This window comes from Vombatus ursinus, unplaced genomic scaffold (genome assembly GCF_900497805.2).
Source record: "Vombatus ursinus unplaced genomic scaffold, bare-nosed wombat genome assembly UNPS02014799.1, whole genome shotgun sequence".
Classification (NCBI taxonomy): domain Eukaryota; kingdom Metazoa; phylum Chordata; class Mammalia; order Diprotodontia; family Vombatidae; genus Vombatus; species Vombatus ursinus.
The window spans coordinates 40,229,391-40,246,326 of NW_020954577.1; the positions used below are offsets into that span (position 1 = coordinate 40,229,391).

General features: G+C 40.7%; 1 protein-coding gene across 1 annotated transcript in view; it reads right to left on the reverse strand.

Annotated features, from left to right (window-relative positions):
- Positions 1–2,485: 2,485 nt before the first annotated feature.
- NEK10 (NIMA related kinase 10) overlaps positions 2,486–16,936 on the reverse strand; it is a 243,601-nt gene continuing 229,150 nt past the window's right edge. Inside the window, exons 34-37 of the mRNA XM_027872513.1 lie at positions 14,988–15,096; positions 13,339–13,391; positions 13,181–13,236; positions 2,486–6,306 (exon numbers count right to left, since the gene is read on the reverse strand). Of these exons, the coding sequence (XP_027728314.1) occupies positions 6,258–6,306; positions 13,181–13,236; positions 13,339–13,391; positions 14,988–15,096 (267 nt within the window). The 3' untranslated portion in view covers positions 2,486–6,257. The remainder of the gene's footprint in view (positions 6,307–13,180; positions 13,237–13,338; positions 13,392–14,987; positions 15,097–16,936) is intronic.

Consider the following 16,936-nt stretch of genomic DNA (forward strand, 5'->3'; position numbering starts at 1 on the left):
AGACTTACTGAAAACAACTAAAACAACCCCTGGTTCTTCCTTTTCAATCTATCCGAATGCATGATTCTTCAAAATTGCCTGGACTTGCCTGAAAAAAATCTGTAATATTTCCTCCCATGTTTGTACTACGGTATATAGGTCTTAGCTCCCTGGGGGAGGAAGGTGAATGGTCCTTATTTACAAGAAAATGATGGCTTATTGGCAAATATGTCTCTTCTGGGAGCCATTGGCTTCCCCTAGAATCCCTCAAAGGGTATTCCAAAAACAAGAGCAAAAAGGTGCATGTGTTGGGACTGCAGTAGGCAGTGAGGGGGAGGAGCATGGTCTTTGCTTGTTTCCAGAGAAGAATGGTGATGCACCCTCTGCCACTCTAGGGCTCTCTCTGCAGGCACCACTGGCAATGATGAGCATGGTCTCTAAAGGAATATCGAACAGTGACCAGGGTAGGACTCCTCTACTTTAGGGCTTATCCTAGGATTCCCAGAAACAGGAGGAAAAATGTTTACTGCTGGAAATACCAGAGCATTCCTTCCCTTTGCTGTAGAAAACAGCAAAGTTGCCACGGTGACTAGGGGGACCTCTACAAGTCAGCCTTCCCCTTAGATCTTGCCTCCCAATTCTTAGAGATGGAGTTATCATTTAGGGAGATTCTGCATCTTTGGGGCATCACTGGCCTGAAACAGATTACTTCTTTACTTTACTTTACATAAGGATGAATTCTGTGGAGCTTATAAAAATACTGCTTGCGTTCCTTCTTGAGGTGACATGTCCCTAAAAACTACCCCTGATGCACAAAAGACTGAAGTAAGAGTTAGTCATGGAGGTCAAGGGCTTTTGCTTTTGTTTCATTCAATGGGGGAATTATGTCATCAAGAAGAGCTTTGTGAGCCTTCAGAATGCTGATGTGAGAGGCACTTGAAATGATGGACTATTCACAACCGAAGAATATTATTGTGTGAGCTACCATCACAATTTGACTTTAAGATGTGGGGCCTTTAAATTATTTTTGTAGATGGCTTCTTGCCACTCTCAAATATCTGGCACAAATCCCTGTGTATTTTATGGAAACAGGTTTGCACATTCTTGCAAAAACCAAAGGTAATTCTTCATGGGCAGGTCCATATATTTGAAAACAAAATTGTACTCAACCATTTATCTATGTGTGTAAGGATACACAGAAAGGACAATCAAGGGGATTTTTCTATTTTTTAATAGCAAAACTCATGGCTTTGCTCAAGAACTTATTAGGCCCCTCCAGGAACAGCTTTGAAACAATCACATTCCAGGTCACATTTCTGTGGCATTTAATCCGCGGCTCCCACCTCTACAGACACAGCTCAGGATATAGGGCAAAGAACCCTCCTCACCTCACAGCAAGTTGCTTCACACTTCTAGGCAAATGATGGGTGTTCTGTTGAAAACTGAATTATTGCCATAGTTAATTGCAGTCTATTTTTAGCACAAAAAATAGGTACTACTCGAAAAAAATTCCAGTAATAGCTGCCAAGGAGACTGCTGTGTTTATGAGCGAGCAAGCTTTAAAGAAAAAACCTAATAGCTATTTATCGTGGATCGACCCACCGGCACAACAATCTGCAGTGCTCATTAGTCATCTATTCAGAATAGTAAAGTCCTTTTTATTTCTCTTGTAGATCTCAAAGCAATATCACAGGCAAAAAAATATAATCAACAATAATGTCTTCTTGACTCTATGTAATTTAACTATAAAGACACACAGAAGTTTCTAGGAAACATTTGAATCTTCTGATTCATGTGAAGAACAGTATTAACGGAGACACATGCTGTATACAACAGCACTGGACTTGAAAAACAAAATTTAGCTAAAATTCATGAACTGAGTATGCATATTTTTCATGAGAATAATTAATACAATTTAAGTGGTATCTGGAGATACATTTGTATATGTTACATATAAAATTTATTATATACATACAGATGTATATATGTACACATATACATATATCCTACATATATTATGTGTGTGCATCTTTCTTGCCTTCTTGGTATGTGTATGTATACATAAATCAAAGTATTTATGTGCATATATATATATGTGCCTATGACCAATAATTGTACTTAGAAGCCAAAAATAAAAAGGTGAATATTTGGAAGAAGTTCTATCTAAGCAGCCAAGGCTAAGAGATGGGACCATTCATCGTTTTTGGTTCTGGGTTCCCTAGAGTTGAATCTCCAAGATGTCTCTGGGGAGCTGCTTTGGCCAAACCCGTTTTGTACTGACAGCACCTGTTGCGTGCTCCAGCAAATAAACATAACAAAGAGCAAGTCGAAAGCAATGAAAACAACTTAAGGGTCAAATTTCTACCTTCATACAGAAGGCTAAAGTTATTACCAGAGGAATTGAGACTAAAAAAAACATTAAACCAACAAAAACCAAAGCATAGCCAGAACCTATTTCCTCTCCCATTGGCCCTCCCATTTAAGAAAGCACATGTAAGGACACCAGTGACAAAGGATGTGGCTTTTTATCTGCATAATACTGATCAAAAACAACCATGCAATATCACAGTCATCACACATGAAAAATATTCATGGTAGTTGTTGGTGAACATTTGTGGCACAGTTCGAAAACACCACTGGTGAAGTCCTGGATCTGAGCATCAAAATTCATCTCATCTTGTCAGCTGAATGCCAGGAACCCTAAGGATAACATTGACCCCTAATCAATAGCACTACACATTGTAACGTTTGGGACAACTCATCTATTGTGACGAGGAACATCCTGTTTGCCAAGGAAGTAAGAATGCCAATTAACATCAAAAGCCATTGCACATGAGGATGCAAATATCCACACTCAACATGAGCACTTCTTCTGTGGGTTTCCCAAAAGACTCCGCCATTAACCTTTGGTGCAGGGTGAGAGTTACTGTTCCTAATGATAGTTTAGCCATAAAGGGGCTTGCAGAGCACATATGGGAGAGATGACAACAAGCAGGTGTAACTGATACAATCACTTCATGGGGAATGGAAAATCTGGACTTAAAAAAGTAAAATAAGGTTCAACAGCACATATTCAGACACAGCTGATGGATCAAAACATAATTAACTGGAGCATCCACGAATCAAAAGTGAGCCCAAAAGGCTGATTTGTATTCTAGCCATAGAAAGCTAAGTCCCTTTGAATTACATGAACTAAGTGGGATTTTCACAGCACAACAAATAATTACAAAGTATACAGAAGAGAGAGGCAAAATAAAAGAGAAACGCAATCAATAAAAGATTATCGAGACTTTCCCAGCTCAACGAAGGACTTGTCCACAAAGGAAGATGATTAAGATAGTCAAAAGCAAAATTAATGAACTTTCACTATAAGCCAGCCTCTCCTTGTTGCCATGTTAAGGAGTCAGCCTGCACCTCCTGCAGGTCCTTGGGATACAAATCAAGGCACTGAGTAGAACTCTAGGCGGTACCTAACTTCCCTCCGGCAGCTCATGCCCAAGGAGAATCATACATTTGTCTGACAATGGTAGTATAAGGGGTCAATTAAAAAACTGGCTCTCTTTAGAAAAAAGAACAACATACATAGGCACAGAAGGACGGAGACTATCGCTGGGCAGAGGATCCAATGATTTTGTTGTTGCTTATGCTTTTAGCTCCCCTTTATACTTAGAAGAGTTGTAACTTCTGGTATACTCAATGACACTGGAAGGGTCCAAACACTTACACACTTCCAAGGAAATAGCCATTTATTTACTCCCAGATCAATAATATCAAATGCAAACACTTACGAAACAACAACAAAACACTGGAAATGTTTTTTTTTGGGGGGGGGGCACTTTCTTAACAAAGTCTGATGTCTGGATTCTGCACTTAGACAACAGGTCGGAAAGGATATCATTTTGTCCATTGTACTTGTCACCCACTGCTACCTCAGGAGATCATTTATGAGCCTCAAGCCCAGGATGCATAAAATGGCCTAGTTTAGAAGCACTTGACTTCTGGCCCATGGTAAGGTTCTGGGCTTCTTCTACCTTTGCCAGGGCTTTCAGCAGCTGCCAGGGGCCACGTGGAAGAGGATCAAGGAATGAAACCCTGCGGTTGCCACTTAAGCAAAAAATTAAGTAATAATTGAGTGAAGGCCAGGATGTGGATGGGCAAAATGAGGTCATCATAGCCTTTGACCTTACACCTGAATTGACAGAGGGATGGATGAAGAGTGGTTATTATGCCCATAGATTGGGAGGTGGTCAAGCATCCCTTGGTCATTGAAGTAATGGGGTGACTTGCTGGGGTCATTCCTCATTGCTATCTATAGTAATCAAAAGAATCACGATGTTTTCAGATTTGTGTATACTCCTTGACCAGTCCAGATTCTCACATAACCGCTACTGGTTGAAAAACATACATAAAATAAAAGCCCTGAGGTGGACAGGGGACAAGAAGTTGGAGAATAGAGAAAAAAGCTGGAAAAGTTTGATAATGCAGATATTTTAAACACTATTCTTCCCCAAATCTGGATTCTTTAATCTTGTAATTGGGCCACTGTGAACAAAAACAGATGTCCCAAGGAACTTTGCTGGCATCACAAAGGAAGACTTCTTACGTGATCACTCAATTCTGCTCTGCCATGAACAGACAGGAGCGGGCCTTCAGAAGCTCTGACAAAATCTTTTTTTTCTTACTACTACATTTTTTTTAAAAAAAGGCATTTCCAATCACCTTGGAGATACAGCTCTTATTTTAAATTATAATGCCCTTGTACTAACTGATTTGGTTACAAAGATTCCCATTGATACCCCCCAGGGTATAAGTGTAAACTTAATGGGAATGCATATGTATTTTAAATATAAAAAATATATATCAGATCACAATAAGAAGGTTATCACACTCCATGGGTCATTCTCTTTGGGACATTTTAAGATAGAGAATAAACTAAACAGATACATTAGTTTAGTGATATATAATCAGTCAAATCCTTTCCCTGTTATGCAAAAGTAAAGATGCAAATACATATTTCAAAAGGTCAGCAAAAAGCTCTTACATGAAAGCAGTATTTAGGCCTGCCTTCCTACTATTTATTTAAAGGTCCTGTTGTAAGGAAGCTCTAATTTGGCATGGGAAGTTCTTATAAAGCCTTATCAAGACACACTGTAGCTACCCAGGAAGCAGTATGTATACACATGTGTCTATGTACACATATGTACCAAAGGTGATCATTTAAGAACTGTATCTTACAGTCAATAGCCAGATTTATACAGGGAAGTGTCACTGTTTGGCATTTTGATATTCTGATACATAAATATATACACACAAATCTTATGTGTTATGTATATGACAACATACATATATACATTACTTTTTAACAGTAGTTCACACTGGATATAAGAACTGAACATTCATTACACAATAATTTCCTTTTTTAAACAACTGTTTAAACTTCAAGAGGGCAGGCCATGGAGTCAGGACAATCAGATCTCGGCGACAGGGTGTACATCTTCTTAGCTTTCAGTAAGCCCTGCAGGTTTGATTAGCAGCAAAGCATCCCTTTCATCTAGGTATTTATTTTTTAGGTAAACATAAAATATCTCTATATATACACATTTATATATACATACATATGCACACTGTACATGAATATAGTCTACTCTTCTGGCCTCAAATTTAAAAATTGACAGTTATTCTCCAAAGCTGTACAGCTTGCAAATACTGTCTACACTGTATCAAACTTGAAGTTTATTAGCACCCAGGTGGTTGATGTCAAGCCAATTCTTTCATTTAAGTTGCAAACTGCAGTTTTGGATTTCTATTAAAATTGATACAGTGAGTCTCCCAATTTGTTATTTGGATCTTGCTTTTTTTTTTCTTTTTCAAATTGATCCCTATTTTTGATAAAAGGAAGGCTACATGCCCTTAAATACATAGTTTCAGCAATCCTGAGGATCAAATCATTGTTTAAAAAATAGGAAAAACTTTTTTTTAAAATGGAAGAAAGTTCTGTTAAGGAATGTTTTCTCCCAGCAAATGAAACTTGCAGCATTCTGACCAAGTAACAGGCACAGAGCTTCCTGCAGAGAATGGAGTGGCTGTGGATGGCAGCCACGTGCCCCGTGCATCGAGAATCCGGGAAGGCATGCTGGATTCATTTCAGCTTTGGTTTCTTCTCTTTGATACCCTTCAGGCAAAGCATATCCCTTTGGCCATCACGTTGTAATAACTGAAGTCCTGGCAGGTTAACTTCATTGGGAAAAACAAACCCCAGTCCACTCGAAACAGGTTTTTCATCTTTTAGTTGGATAGTTCTTTGTTCCCCACGGATAGGAATGATACCTAAAAGGAAAAGAGGCTCTAGTGAGAAATACCTGAGTTCACACTGTCATACTGATATTAGGAGAGGCAGCCCTGCCTCTCTGTTCGAACAGTCCTCAACCGGGAGCCAGAAGATGGAACATCAAGCCATGAGACTATATCTAACCTCTGTGAACCCCTGTCTCTTTCATGGAGATATCACTATTTGTATTACACCACAGCAAAGTCCTTTTCAAATTCTAAAGTTCCATATTGTGGGGAACTCTCATTAGGAGGCCATTAATGAAAACATGGTTGTGAAGAGAGCAATGGAAATGTTGATGTTAAAATGTGGTCTTTCAGAAAGGAAGATGTTGATTCTGTTGTTCACTTAAATCAAAAATAATGAAGCAGTTCAAAGTGACTTGTAGATATCTGAATGTCAATGGACTCAAAAATGTATGTTTTTACTTGCTGGGCAAGTCATTTTGGCAAATGAAAGTATGCACAGGGAGATATGCCTACTGGGCAAAGACCACTTGGTGCCTTGCTGGGACTCAATAAATGTTTGTGATTTTTCCCTATCATAAAATAATCGTGGTACATATTTTAAAGTTCACATATGCATTTGATTCTACATAGATTGTCTTCTCTAATTGTACATAAATTTGGCAGGGTTCCACACCAAGAGCACCGATATGAAAATAGAGAAAAATAATGTTTTTTCTTGGAGTAATTAAGTATGCATGAACCCACGAGTTCAACAGTAATACTTACCGCATGGTTCATAGCCAATATCAGATGGTGGCAGAGTGGAATGGACACAGAACCCTGACCCTCAGAGGCAGAAGATATGGGTTCGAATCCTGGCCCTGATGTATCCTAGCTGATTCACTAGGGACACCTCTCACTTTCTATTCATCTCTAAAATGAGGATTATACACTATTTATCTTCAGGATTGGAAGGAGACTCCATTGTAAACTTTAATATGCCCTGTAAATATGAGCTATTACTATGGGAAGAGCCCCTAAAGGAAAACTAATTAACTTGGGGTACCTCTTGGCTACTTAATTTACCCACTGTGTCACCTCATCTGGATCTACCCTCCCCCAGCACCTACATTATGTTTTATATCCTTCACTGATACTGTTTTCCTTCCAACGAAAACACCTCTCTCTGGAGGCCCATTCCCTCAGGCCCTGCTCTCTAAGTCTGATCTAGTAACTGGATCATACTAAGGTGTCAAGGGATGATATGTGCTTAATGGGTTACCATCTTCAAGATAAAAACTTTGTTTCAACAGGGGCCCTCAGTGCCTTCCAAAAGGGATTTTAGATACCTCATGGTCCCTGAAGGCCTTTGGGGCCTCTCAGATTACGTAAAATAGGAATGAACAATCTCTCTCTTTTTTTTCTTTTGGTTGGGCAATGGGGGTTAAGTGACTTGCCCAGGGTCACACAGCTAGTAAGTGTTATGCGTCTGAGGCCAAATTTGAACTCAGGTCCTCCTGAATCCAGGGCTGGTGCTCTATCCACTGTGCCACCTAGCTGCCCCAGGAATGAACAATCTCTTCACCTCACAGGTAATAAACCAGACAGAAAACCTCCAGAAAATTTCCCAACAAGCTGTCATCCGGCCTTGGCTCAGAGATTTCCAGTTAACAGGAAACTGGGGCAGCTTCTGGGGTGATTCTCAGTGTTAGAACAAGCTCTTCTCGACATCAAGCCTAAACCTGCCTTTTCTGTAACTTGTACACACACAGCTCTGAGTGCCACTGGGGGTAAGCAGGGCAAGTCAGATCCACTGGTCACGTGACAGGCCTTCAAACACTCAGCCTCACCTTCCTCCCCATGGACAGACGCAGCTCAAGCACCACCTTCTACATGAAGCCCTGTCTGATCTCCCAAGTGCTAGTACTCCCCCTCCAAATACCTTAGATTGAACTGCCCTGTCTTTACCTGTATTTATTTCCTTTATATTTAACCTGTATATATTTCAATGTATACTTCTTACCCTGCACACCCCCATCCCTGCCCGTCAGAATGTAAAAGAATAGAAATGATTTCATTTATTGCATTTGAATCCACAGTGCCCAGAATTGTGCCTGGCACATAGCAGGCACTGAGTAAATGCTGACTAAATTAAGTGACTGACCAGCACACCCAACACATCCTCTCTAGTTCCAAACCTCATGTAGCACAGCCTCTGGTCCCCTTGTCATTCTGCCCCTGAAAGTATTCAGGCCTGAGCATGAAAATCAACTTGGTTCAGAAATATCATCTCTATCTATATTTACATATATCTAGTATATAACACATAGGTATACGCATGTGTATAGACTTACGATACCATGTAAAGAAGTTTATACATATACATGTACATATTCAATTTATATTTATTCTGTACATATACATGCATATATATGTATGTATCATATATTTCTTTGTGTGTGTGTTCTCTCTCTCTCCCCTCCTTCTCTCTCTCTCTTCTATCTCCCTCTTTCTCCCTCTCTCTCCTTCTATCTCCCTTCTCTATCCTTCCTTCTCTTTCTCTCTTCCTTCCCTCTCTCCCCCCTCCCTCCTCCTTCCTTTGTCTCTCTCTCTTTCTCTATTTCTCTCTCTGTCTCTCTCCCCTTGTTGGCTCTAACATTGGCTTCCCGAGGACAGGAATTGTTACTTTTTTTTGTCTTTGTCTTCTCAGCCCCTAGCACAGTCCTTGGCACGTGGAAGGCACTTAATAAATTGTTGATTCACTCATTTATAGGGTAATTCTGGCCTACTTTTCTCAGTCCCTCCCCTGCTGCACCCTGGTCTCTCTGCTCATATCGTGCTCACTTGCTGAAAGGCTCAATGTAATTTTTAGAGCTGGAGGGGTCCTTGGAAATAATGTAGGCCCCTTCCCTCTCCCACTGGAGAGAGGATAGATTGAAACCTGCACTAATTGTGGATCATCTTCAATCACACAGCTGGAAGCTGAGTCCCCTAAGCCATGGTTCTTTCCCCTCTATCACTCACTCCTATTCCAAAGTAATTTTTTCTCTCTGGAACATCCTCCCCCTGAAGCAGACAAAATATTCTGTCCAGTTATTTTCAGAAAATCCCAGTGGACCTGTAACTTTTTTCCCTGACGTGAGAACTCCCTCCACTGACATAGATTTAGAAATGTCTGTGATTTGGTAATTGATCCATACTGAGTGGCCTGAAGCCCAAAGAAATTAAATGACCTGCCCAAGGTCACATAACTATTGAGCATCAGAGGAAGGATTTGAACCCAGGTCTTCCTGGCTTTAAGCCCAGCAGTATGCTGGCCACTAAGCCAGGCTGCTTATTACTTCAAATGCTTAAAAAAATCCCCTTTCTCTGCCTCACCCCCCTCCCACGCCTTCCCAATTTGGTAAAAGGATGCAAGGTTTTTCCTAGCCCCTCTGCATCAGAACATGGAAACTAGTTATTTCCAGTAAATTTGGGTTTGCAGCTGTCTTCAAGCCCTACAGTGAACATATTCCTTAGTTAATTAAAGAAAACAACTTATTGTTGAATTCATGTCTCAGTCTCATGCTCTTGGTCCACTCAGTTGGCACTACGTGGCCTTGAACTTCAAAACTCCCTAAGGCAAGGCGCACTAGTACGGGGCTTCTTAAATCCCCTCCGCAAAGCGTTTCTTCAGAAGCCCACGTGGAATATTTTACATTAAACCAACAATCTGATATCACCAACTAACACCATAGATTAGGGGTCCCCAGGTGGAGAACTGGAAGGGACTTTAAAGGCCACAGGCTCCAGCCCTCTCATTCTGGGGCCTAAAGAGACCGAGGCCAAAGAAGGAAAATGAGCTGGAACTTGAATTGGGTGTCCTGACCCCAGCTCTGGTCTTCATCTACTTCAAGTCCTTTGATAAAGATCACAGGGCCTGGATGGGTGATAGTGGAAACATTTCTCTAAGGCTGGGAGTAAGGGGGAATACATTTTTGTATTATATATGAAATTTTAAAGATTATCTCCCTATCTTCAAGATGCTCCCAGAGTTTGTTTACAGAGAAAATACCAGAGTGACCGCTGATCTTATTTTGAAAATTTTGGTTGCTGCACTTTTCCCTGTTTATGGATAATTAGCTATTTCTAATTGGAACCAGTCCCGTTTCTTAGCAATTAGTGACCACCTGGAAACAGCTGATGGCTTTAGGCAGCGTCAAGGGTCATTGTTCTCGGTTCTCAGTGATTAGTTCCCAAGAAATACCCTGCCTAGGAGCTGCAGCTGCTATAAAGAGCTAGGAGAGGAAAATGTGAAAGTACAGGGACTTGGGGGCAAATAAAAACAAGTATGTGACCAGCTCATTATTTGAATCTGATTCTGTGGGCCACGTTTCCCAATCCATTCAGCTCAGAATTGTGATACGTCACATTCATCATCTTTATATGAGACATTATCATCTCTTATCACAGTGAAGAAAACGTTCTCTTCTTTGTGTGTTCCAGAACAAGGATCTCAAACCATGCCACGAATCCAAGGGTGGCTCCCATGGCATGTGGCTGGGGGTCCTTCAATCCAGATGTATGCGGAACTGGATCAACAGATCCTTCTGATGGTGAGCAAAGACTAGCTTGTCTGTACACAATTGTGCATATGTTGTTTCCTCCATTAGCCTGTGAGCTCCAAGGGAAGGAAGGAAACAAGCATGTAGTAAGCGCCTGCTGTATGTGCCAGGCACTGTGATAAGCACTTTACAACAACCCTACAAGGTAGTTGCTGTTACTATTCCCATTTCACAGGCCAGGAAAACGATGCAGGAAGCAGTTAAGCAACTTGGCCACACAACTAGTGAGTGTCTGGCGCTGGATTTGATCTCAGGTCTTCCTGAATCCAGGCCCAGCAGCTCCTTGAGAACAGATCCTCTCTTCTTTGTATCCCCAGAAATGAGCACGATGCATAGTAAGTCCTTTATGTTGACTTGACTAGTAGTGTATGTTAACTAATGCAACAAATTAAAATCAAATATAATTTGAGTTTGAAACTGCTCCTCTAGACAAAAAGCATGATTTGGTTGGATGTACCATGACCTCTAATTTTAAAAAGTATTAAGAATGATGGGACTGAAAAGAGGTAGCCATAATTTCTCTACATGAGCAAAAAAATATGTATTTCACTTTTTAAACAAGATACAAAGCTCCACTAAGACCAATGTCTTACAGCTTTGATACTAGATTCAACCTTGCTGAAAACAATCGGCTCTATGCATCATACAAATGGAAGCTTACTTACAGCTCCCTTGGACACCAAGCTTCAGCTTTGGTTATTTCTTCTGGGTTTTGAGAACAAGTTGGGCCCTCAACAGGAATGCAATTAAAAAAAGCTTGCCATCATTCCACTGCAAGTTTAGGCAGATTCCAACTTCAAGTCAGGAGGCATTTCAAATCAAGGACAAGGGTGGCTGGTGTCATCCAGGGAAGCCTGGATGTAGCAACCCTCAGAGGAACAATTTGTATTAGTACTGCATTTCAGGACTGCACTGGGTAGAAAGGAAAAGTCAATTATTCAACCAACACTCCAGGGAAGGTGGGTGGGTGGGTGGTGGTGGTAATTTTTCATAACGATTTATCTTTGGAGAACAAGAATTACTCATCCCTTCTCTGAACAATCATAACAAATCCATATTTATAGAAGTAGTATTTTGGAAATAAATCATCAAACCAAGATAGTAGTTGAGTAATCTTAGACATGTGAGATTCATCAGAAAACCTTTGCAGAGAAGGGATAAGAACAGTCAAGAATTTAACCATCTCTCCAAAGACGTTGCTTTTTAAAAAATCATCTAATGGCCTAAAAATGCTTCTTTCTTTCATTCTCTTTTCTTTTTTGGGGGGAGGGGGTGTTGACCTGGAAGGATGGGTAGCATGGCCAAATAAGCAGTCCTGTACCCTTCGTGGGACAACATTGAAATTTTACCCTGAGTTATATTGATAAATCAATATGCATGTAACTGTATAAATAACTTGAGGAGTGGATTCAGTATGAAAGTTGAGACAAAGTAGTATAGTCAACAAGACAAGCCAACAAGCATTTATTAAGTGCCGACTGTGTACTAAGCACTGTGCCAAGTGTTAGGGATGCCAAGAAGGGCAAAAGATAGTCTTCTCAAAGAGCCCACAGTCAAATGGGAAAGACAACATGTAAACAATGAGGCATGAACTACATTGAGGTCCTTGGACTGGATGAACTTTAGGTTCTAGAATTCTATGAAGCTAAGAAATTGATCTCCCAGTGCCAATTAAAGGGACAGAATATTTGAAGAAATTAAATGAGAAATTAGTAGAATCTTTATAGTTCACAAACAATATTTATAATCAAACACAGCCTACAACTCAATTTCTAAGATTTTTAATTATATTCAGAGAATGGCTGTCTATAACAGTAAACCCTCCTGCCCACAATGAGCATACCTTAATTCTCTTCATACTGGTTCCTTTTTTAGCTTGTGTGTGTGTGTGTGTGTGTGTGTGTGAGATTTCTAAATGAGGAATAAAGTATGCTATTTTGGGTTTTGGAAACATGAATTTATAGTCTTTCAAGAGGAATGAGAGGAAAAAATTCCTAACAGATGCCTGGCTTGGAAGTGCCTTTTATTCAATTCCATTTATTATTATTTTTTAATGGAAGAAAAGTAACGAGGCAAAATTGCAACTGAGTGATCACCATCTTTCTGTTTCACTAGTGAATACAGCAGCTGCATCCATACAAAGAGCTGACAGAAATCTCTTTTATCCATGGTTTTTATCTAGTCTAGGCCAATATGTTTTTTTAAAATGATTTTCAATGACAATTGGAAAAAGAAAGCTGAAATTGAAGATATAAATCAGATTCATCATTCCACTATCCCAATTCCTCTTTCCTATTTTTAAAGTAAATGCCAGATCTCACCTGTTAGAAGTAAAGTTGTAATAGCCACTTTCTTCCAGCACTTCTTCAATCACAGTCTAGAGGTGAAGGAAATTCAGTTCAGTAACCATTGATCACTGAATGAAAAGTCAACAACAACAAAACCACATAATCGTTCAAAGGCAACACACAAACCTGACCTGCATCTGTTCATAGGTTATTCCCTCCTCCAGATCAAAGCTGCTGGGAATTCCTGAAAGAGTCAAATGATATCAAGTAGGTGGTGAACATGAGAAGTCTGGCTGAGATTAAGTTAAAATTTTATAACAATTAGGACACGACTGTGGAGAGAATAGAGCAATTTCTTAATGATAAAAATGGGTAATTTCTCCTACTAGATGAATCATAATGCTAATATGAAAAGTTGAAGGAATTTCTATTGCAAAACAAAAAAAAAACTTCTTACCCATTGCTAAGTAAATAAACTGAGTCAGACTGTCATGGACTGCCTTGCTTAGCTACAGAAACCCTATGGAGCCAATAAGGCACATAAATGAGGCATACACTTGGCAGGAAAAGAATCTGGAGGAAATCAAGGGGGTTCGATGAAAGGCAGCTGAGCCTTTGTGTGGCTGCCTAGAGGCGAATCAGATCCAGTTTACACAACCGCTGGAACACACTTCCCAGCTTTAAAAACAAAATCCAAACCCCAACAGTCTTGTCCTTTGTTGTTTCATTCCCCTTCCCCCAGGGTGGCCATGACATAATGGGCTTGGAACTCTTCCTGGAACCCAGGGCTGGGTCACCGTGCCTGAGGAGAGCCTAGAAAGCCCTTGGAAAAGAGAGCAATGGTTTCCTTTGTCTCCTCGGAGTATCTCTGGCCTGAAACCCATTCATTTGCCGTAACAGACATCAAGGCAAGCTGCTGTGCTCCCTGCATGACCTTGACCTGAGGGCCTGTTGCCTTCCCCATGCTCCTCATCATTTTAGAACCTTGGCCAAACTTGGGAAATGCTATTGCAAAACCTAGAAAGAAAATTCAGTCGTTTGAGGAGTGGGGTTGATTTGTCTGATGTCCAGAGCACAACAAAACCCCTTGTGCTTTCTAAATCCAACAGGATGGCCCTGATTCCAGAGCAAACACATGTGGTCAGCCCAGCAAGCATCACCGTTTAAAGGACTTCAAAGACTGCAGAAGGCTCTGAAGGCTCTGAGCCACCTTCTCACAGCCATGTGAGTGCTAAATCCATGCAGGAGATGTGCAGAAACAATTCTGTTAGGCCCCTCATCTGAATCCTCCTCAAAATGCTCAGGGCCTGACTAGCCCCACCCTTCCCTCCTCTCCCTCCATATCTGGGGCATTTCACCTCATGGGCATTTCCATCACAGAAAGAGCAAGAGGAGAAGGAAACCAAGCAAGTGGACTTTCTGTCATGTTTGTAGCACTAATAAATGGCCAAGGAACGCGGAATGCTAAGAGCTGGGACTCGGAGCTCGAAGGGACCCCAGGCCCATCTACTCCATGTCTCTCGTTTTACAGGCGAGGTCACGGAAGCTAAGTGCCTTTGCCTGGGTCGCTCAGGTAATAAGCATTGAAGAGAAGGTATGGAGATGAAACATGTGGCTTAAAAGACTATCGGGCAAACTCCAGTGGGTTTGAATTAGAAGCGATATCCTGACCCCCTCTGATTTTCATCTGTCCTCCTTGCTGCCATGGATAGTCAAGAATTGGTTCTGTTTTCTTTTCCTTCTAAGATGAATTCTCTTTACTGAAAACTGCCAATCAAAACGACATATTTCCTAGCAGAAAAGTAGATTTCAAAGTATGTTCTTAGCACAAAATCATTACCTGTCCTGTCATTTGGGGATAGGGTATTTCCACCTGATGAATGCAGTAATAAATGACAATCTGCTGTAAAAAAGTTTGGTTCGATTGGCTCTGGAGATCCTTGGGACAGCTGAAAAGCAAAATGAAAGGATGAGCAGAAGAATTCTCTCCAGCCCAGATGGGGTGAGATTCACAGGGCTTTTCATTTCTTTGTGTTCATCCATAGAAGAGTCAGAGCTCTGTAGTTTTCAATATCTTGTAAACAGATAAGAAAACATTTCAAAGGTGCTTATCAGAAAGTGGAGGCAGTCAAATCATCGTCAAAGCAAGCTAGATGAGTCGCTGGTCACAGCAGGAATAAAAAGTCCTAGCAACATTATATTTTATGAATGCAAATTTTTAAGTGGATAGAAACATAATGGTGTGGAGATGCAACCCCAAAGTGTTAGTTTTATCAGATGCAAAAGAAATAAACGCCAATTATTCAACAAAACAATCTCTTTAGCCCAAACCACATTTTCTTTCATTCACTTTCTCTGAAGAGTGATTGACCAGGTAAAACTGCGTTTCTTAATACAAATTCTTCAACTTGCTATTCACTAATTTTTGTCTAGAAACATTTTCCTCCTCTCACTTTGAATCTGGGCCTAACATGAGGCAGAACGATTCACTCCATGACAGAACTTATGAAAGCAGCAGTTACTGACTCCCCTTCTCTACTAGTGAATCTTCTGACCATCTTTTTCACTTCTAAATAATAATTGCTCACCTCTCTTTTTCCCAATGGTGCCCAGCAGCTGTGGTACTGGAGTCATTTCAGGTTTTCGAGTTAGTATATTTTTAATGTGAGTTCACAGGCACGAAGCAGTCGTGAGTTGGACCATTCAGACAATGCAACATAAGTCAAGTCCTGTCTTTCCCTTTTGAAGGCACAGCCCCAATTCATGACTTCGAAGCAAATTACTTCCCTAACATACTCTATGTACTGGCCATCCCAAAAACCCCTGCCTGTGCCAGATTCCAAACTGCCCCCAAAACACACTCTAGCCAGAAAGGAGGCATGTTTCTGTTCTTTTCTTAAATCTTGACATATTCTCTTCTTCTACGCATCAAGAATTTTGCCATCCTAAAAGCACTAGATAAATGCTACTAGTACCCTCCTTCTCCTTCTCTTCTTCTGTTCTCCTTATCCTCTTTTCTTTTCCTCCTCTTTCTCCTTCTTCTCTTCCTGCTCTTCCTCCTCCTCTTCCTCCTTCCCATTGGAATGTGTGCTCATTGAGAACTGTGACTTTCTCACTTTTTCATTTCTACCCCTAGAACACTTAGCATAGTGCTTGGCACACATGTGTCATAAAGGCTGAATGTTTTTTCACTGATTCATTCATCTGCCTTCAGGGGTATTTAAAGACACCTGAAATTAATGGCAACTACTAAGTAACAGGATGGTATCCAGATAACATTGTAAAATAGTACGAAATTACAGGTAGCTTTTAAATATCAAATACTGCATGGGATACCATCAAGGTACTCATTTGATGTGTGTGTGTGTGTGTATGTGTGTGTGTTTTGAGAGAGAGAGGGAGAACAAACCTCTACGGGGTATATACAAAAATGCAGTGGTAAACAAGCCAGCCCCAGTCCTTGGAAGTCTTAAGATAAAACAAAGCAGACTTGATCTCAAATCATAATGAGCATATTGGTTCAAACAAAACTTTCTCCACAAATCCTGTGGCTCTTTGTATGCAAGGGCTTTTCACAGAATCAGAATCATAGAGTTGGAAGGAACCTCAGAGGCCCCTACCTGGAAAAGAATATCATCTACAACACACCCACCAAGTGGCCATCCATCTAGCCTTTGCCTGCAGAGTTCCAAGGGGGTGGTCCCTATGAACTGGGCTCTGGAGGCAGCCCAGTCTCCTGTGTGGTCTGAATTGGCCTCTTTGCCACCTCTGGCCATGGTGCTGAATCAG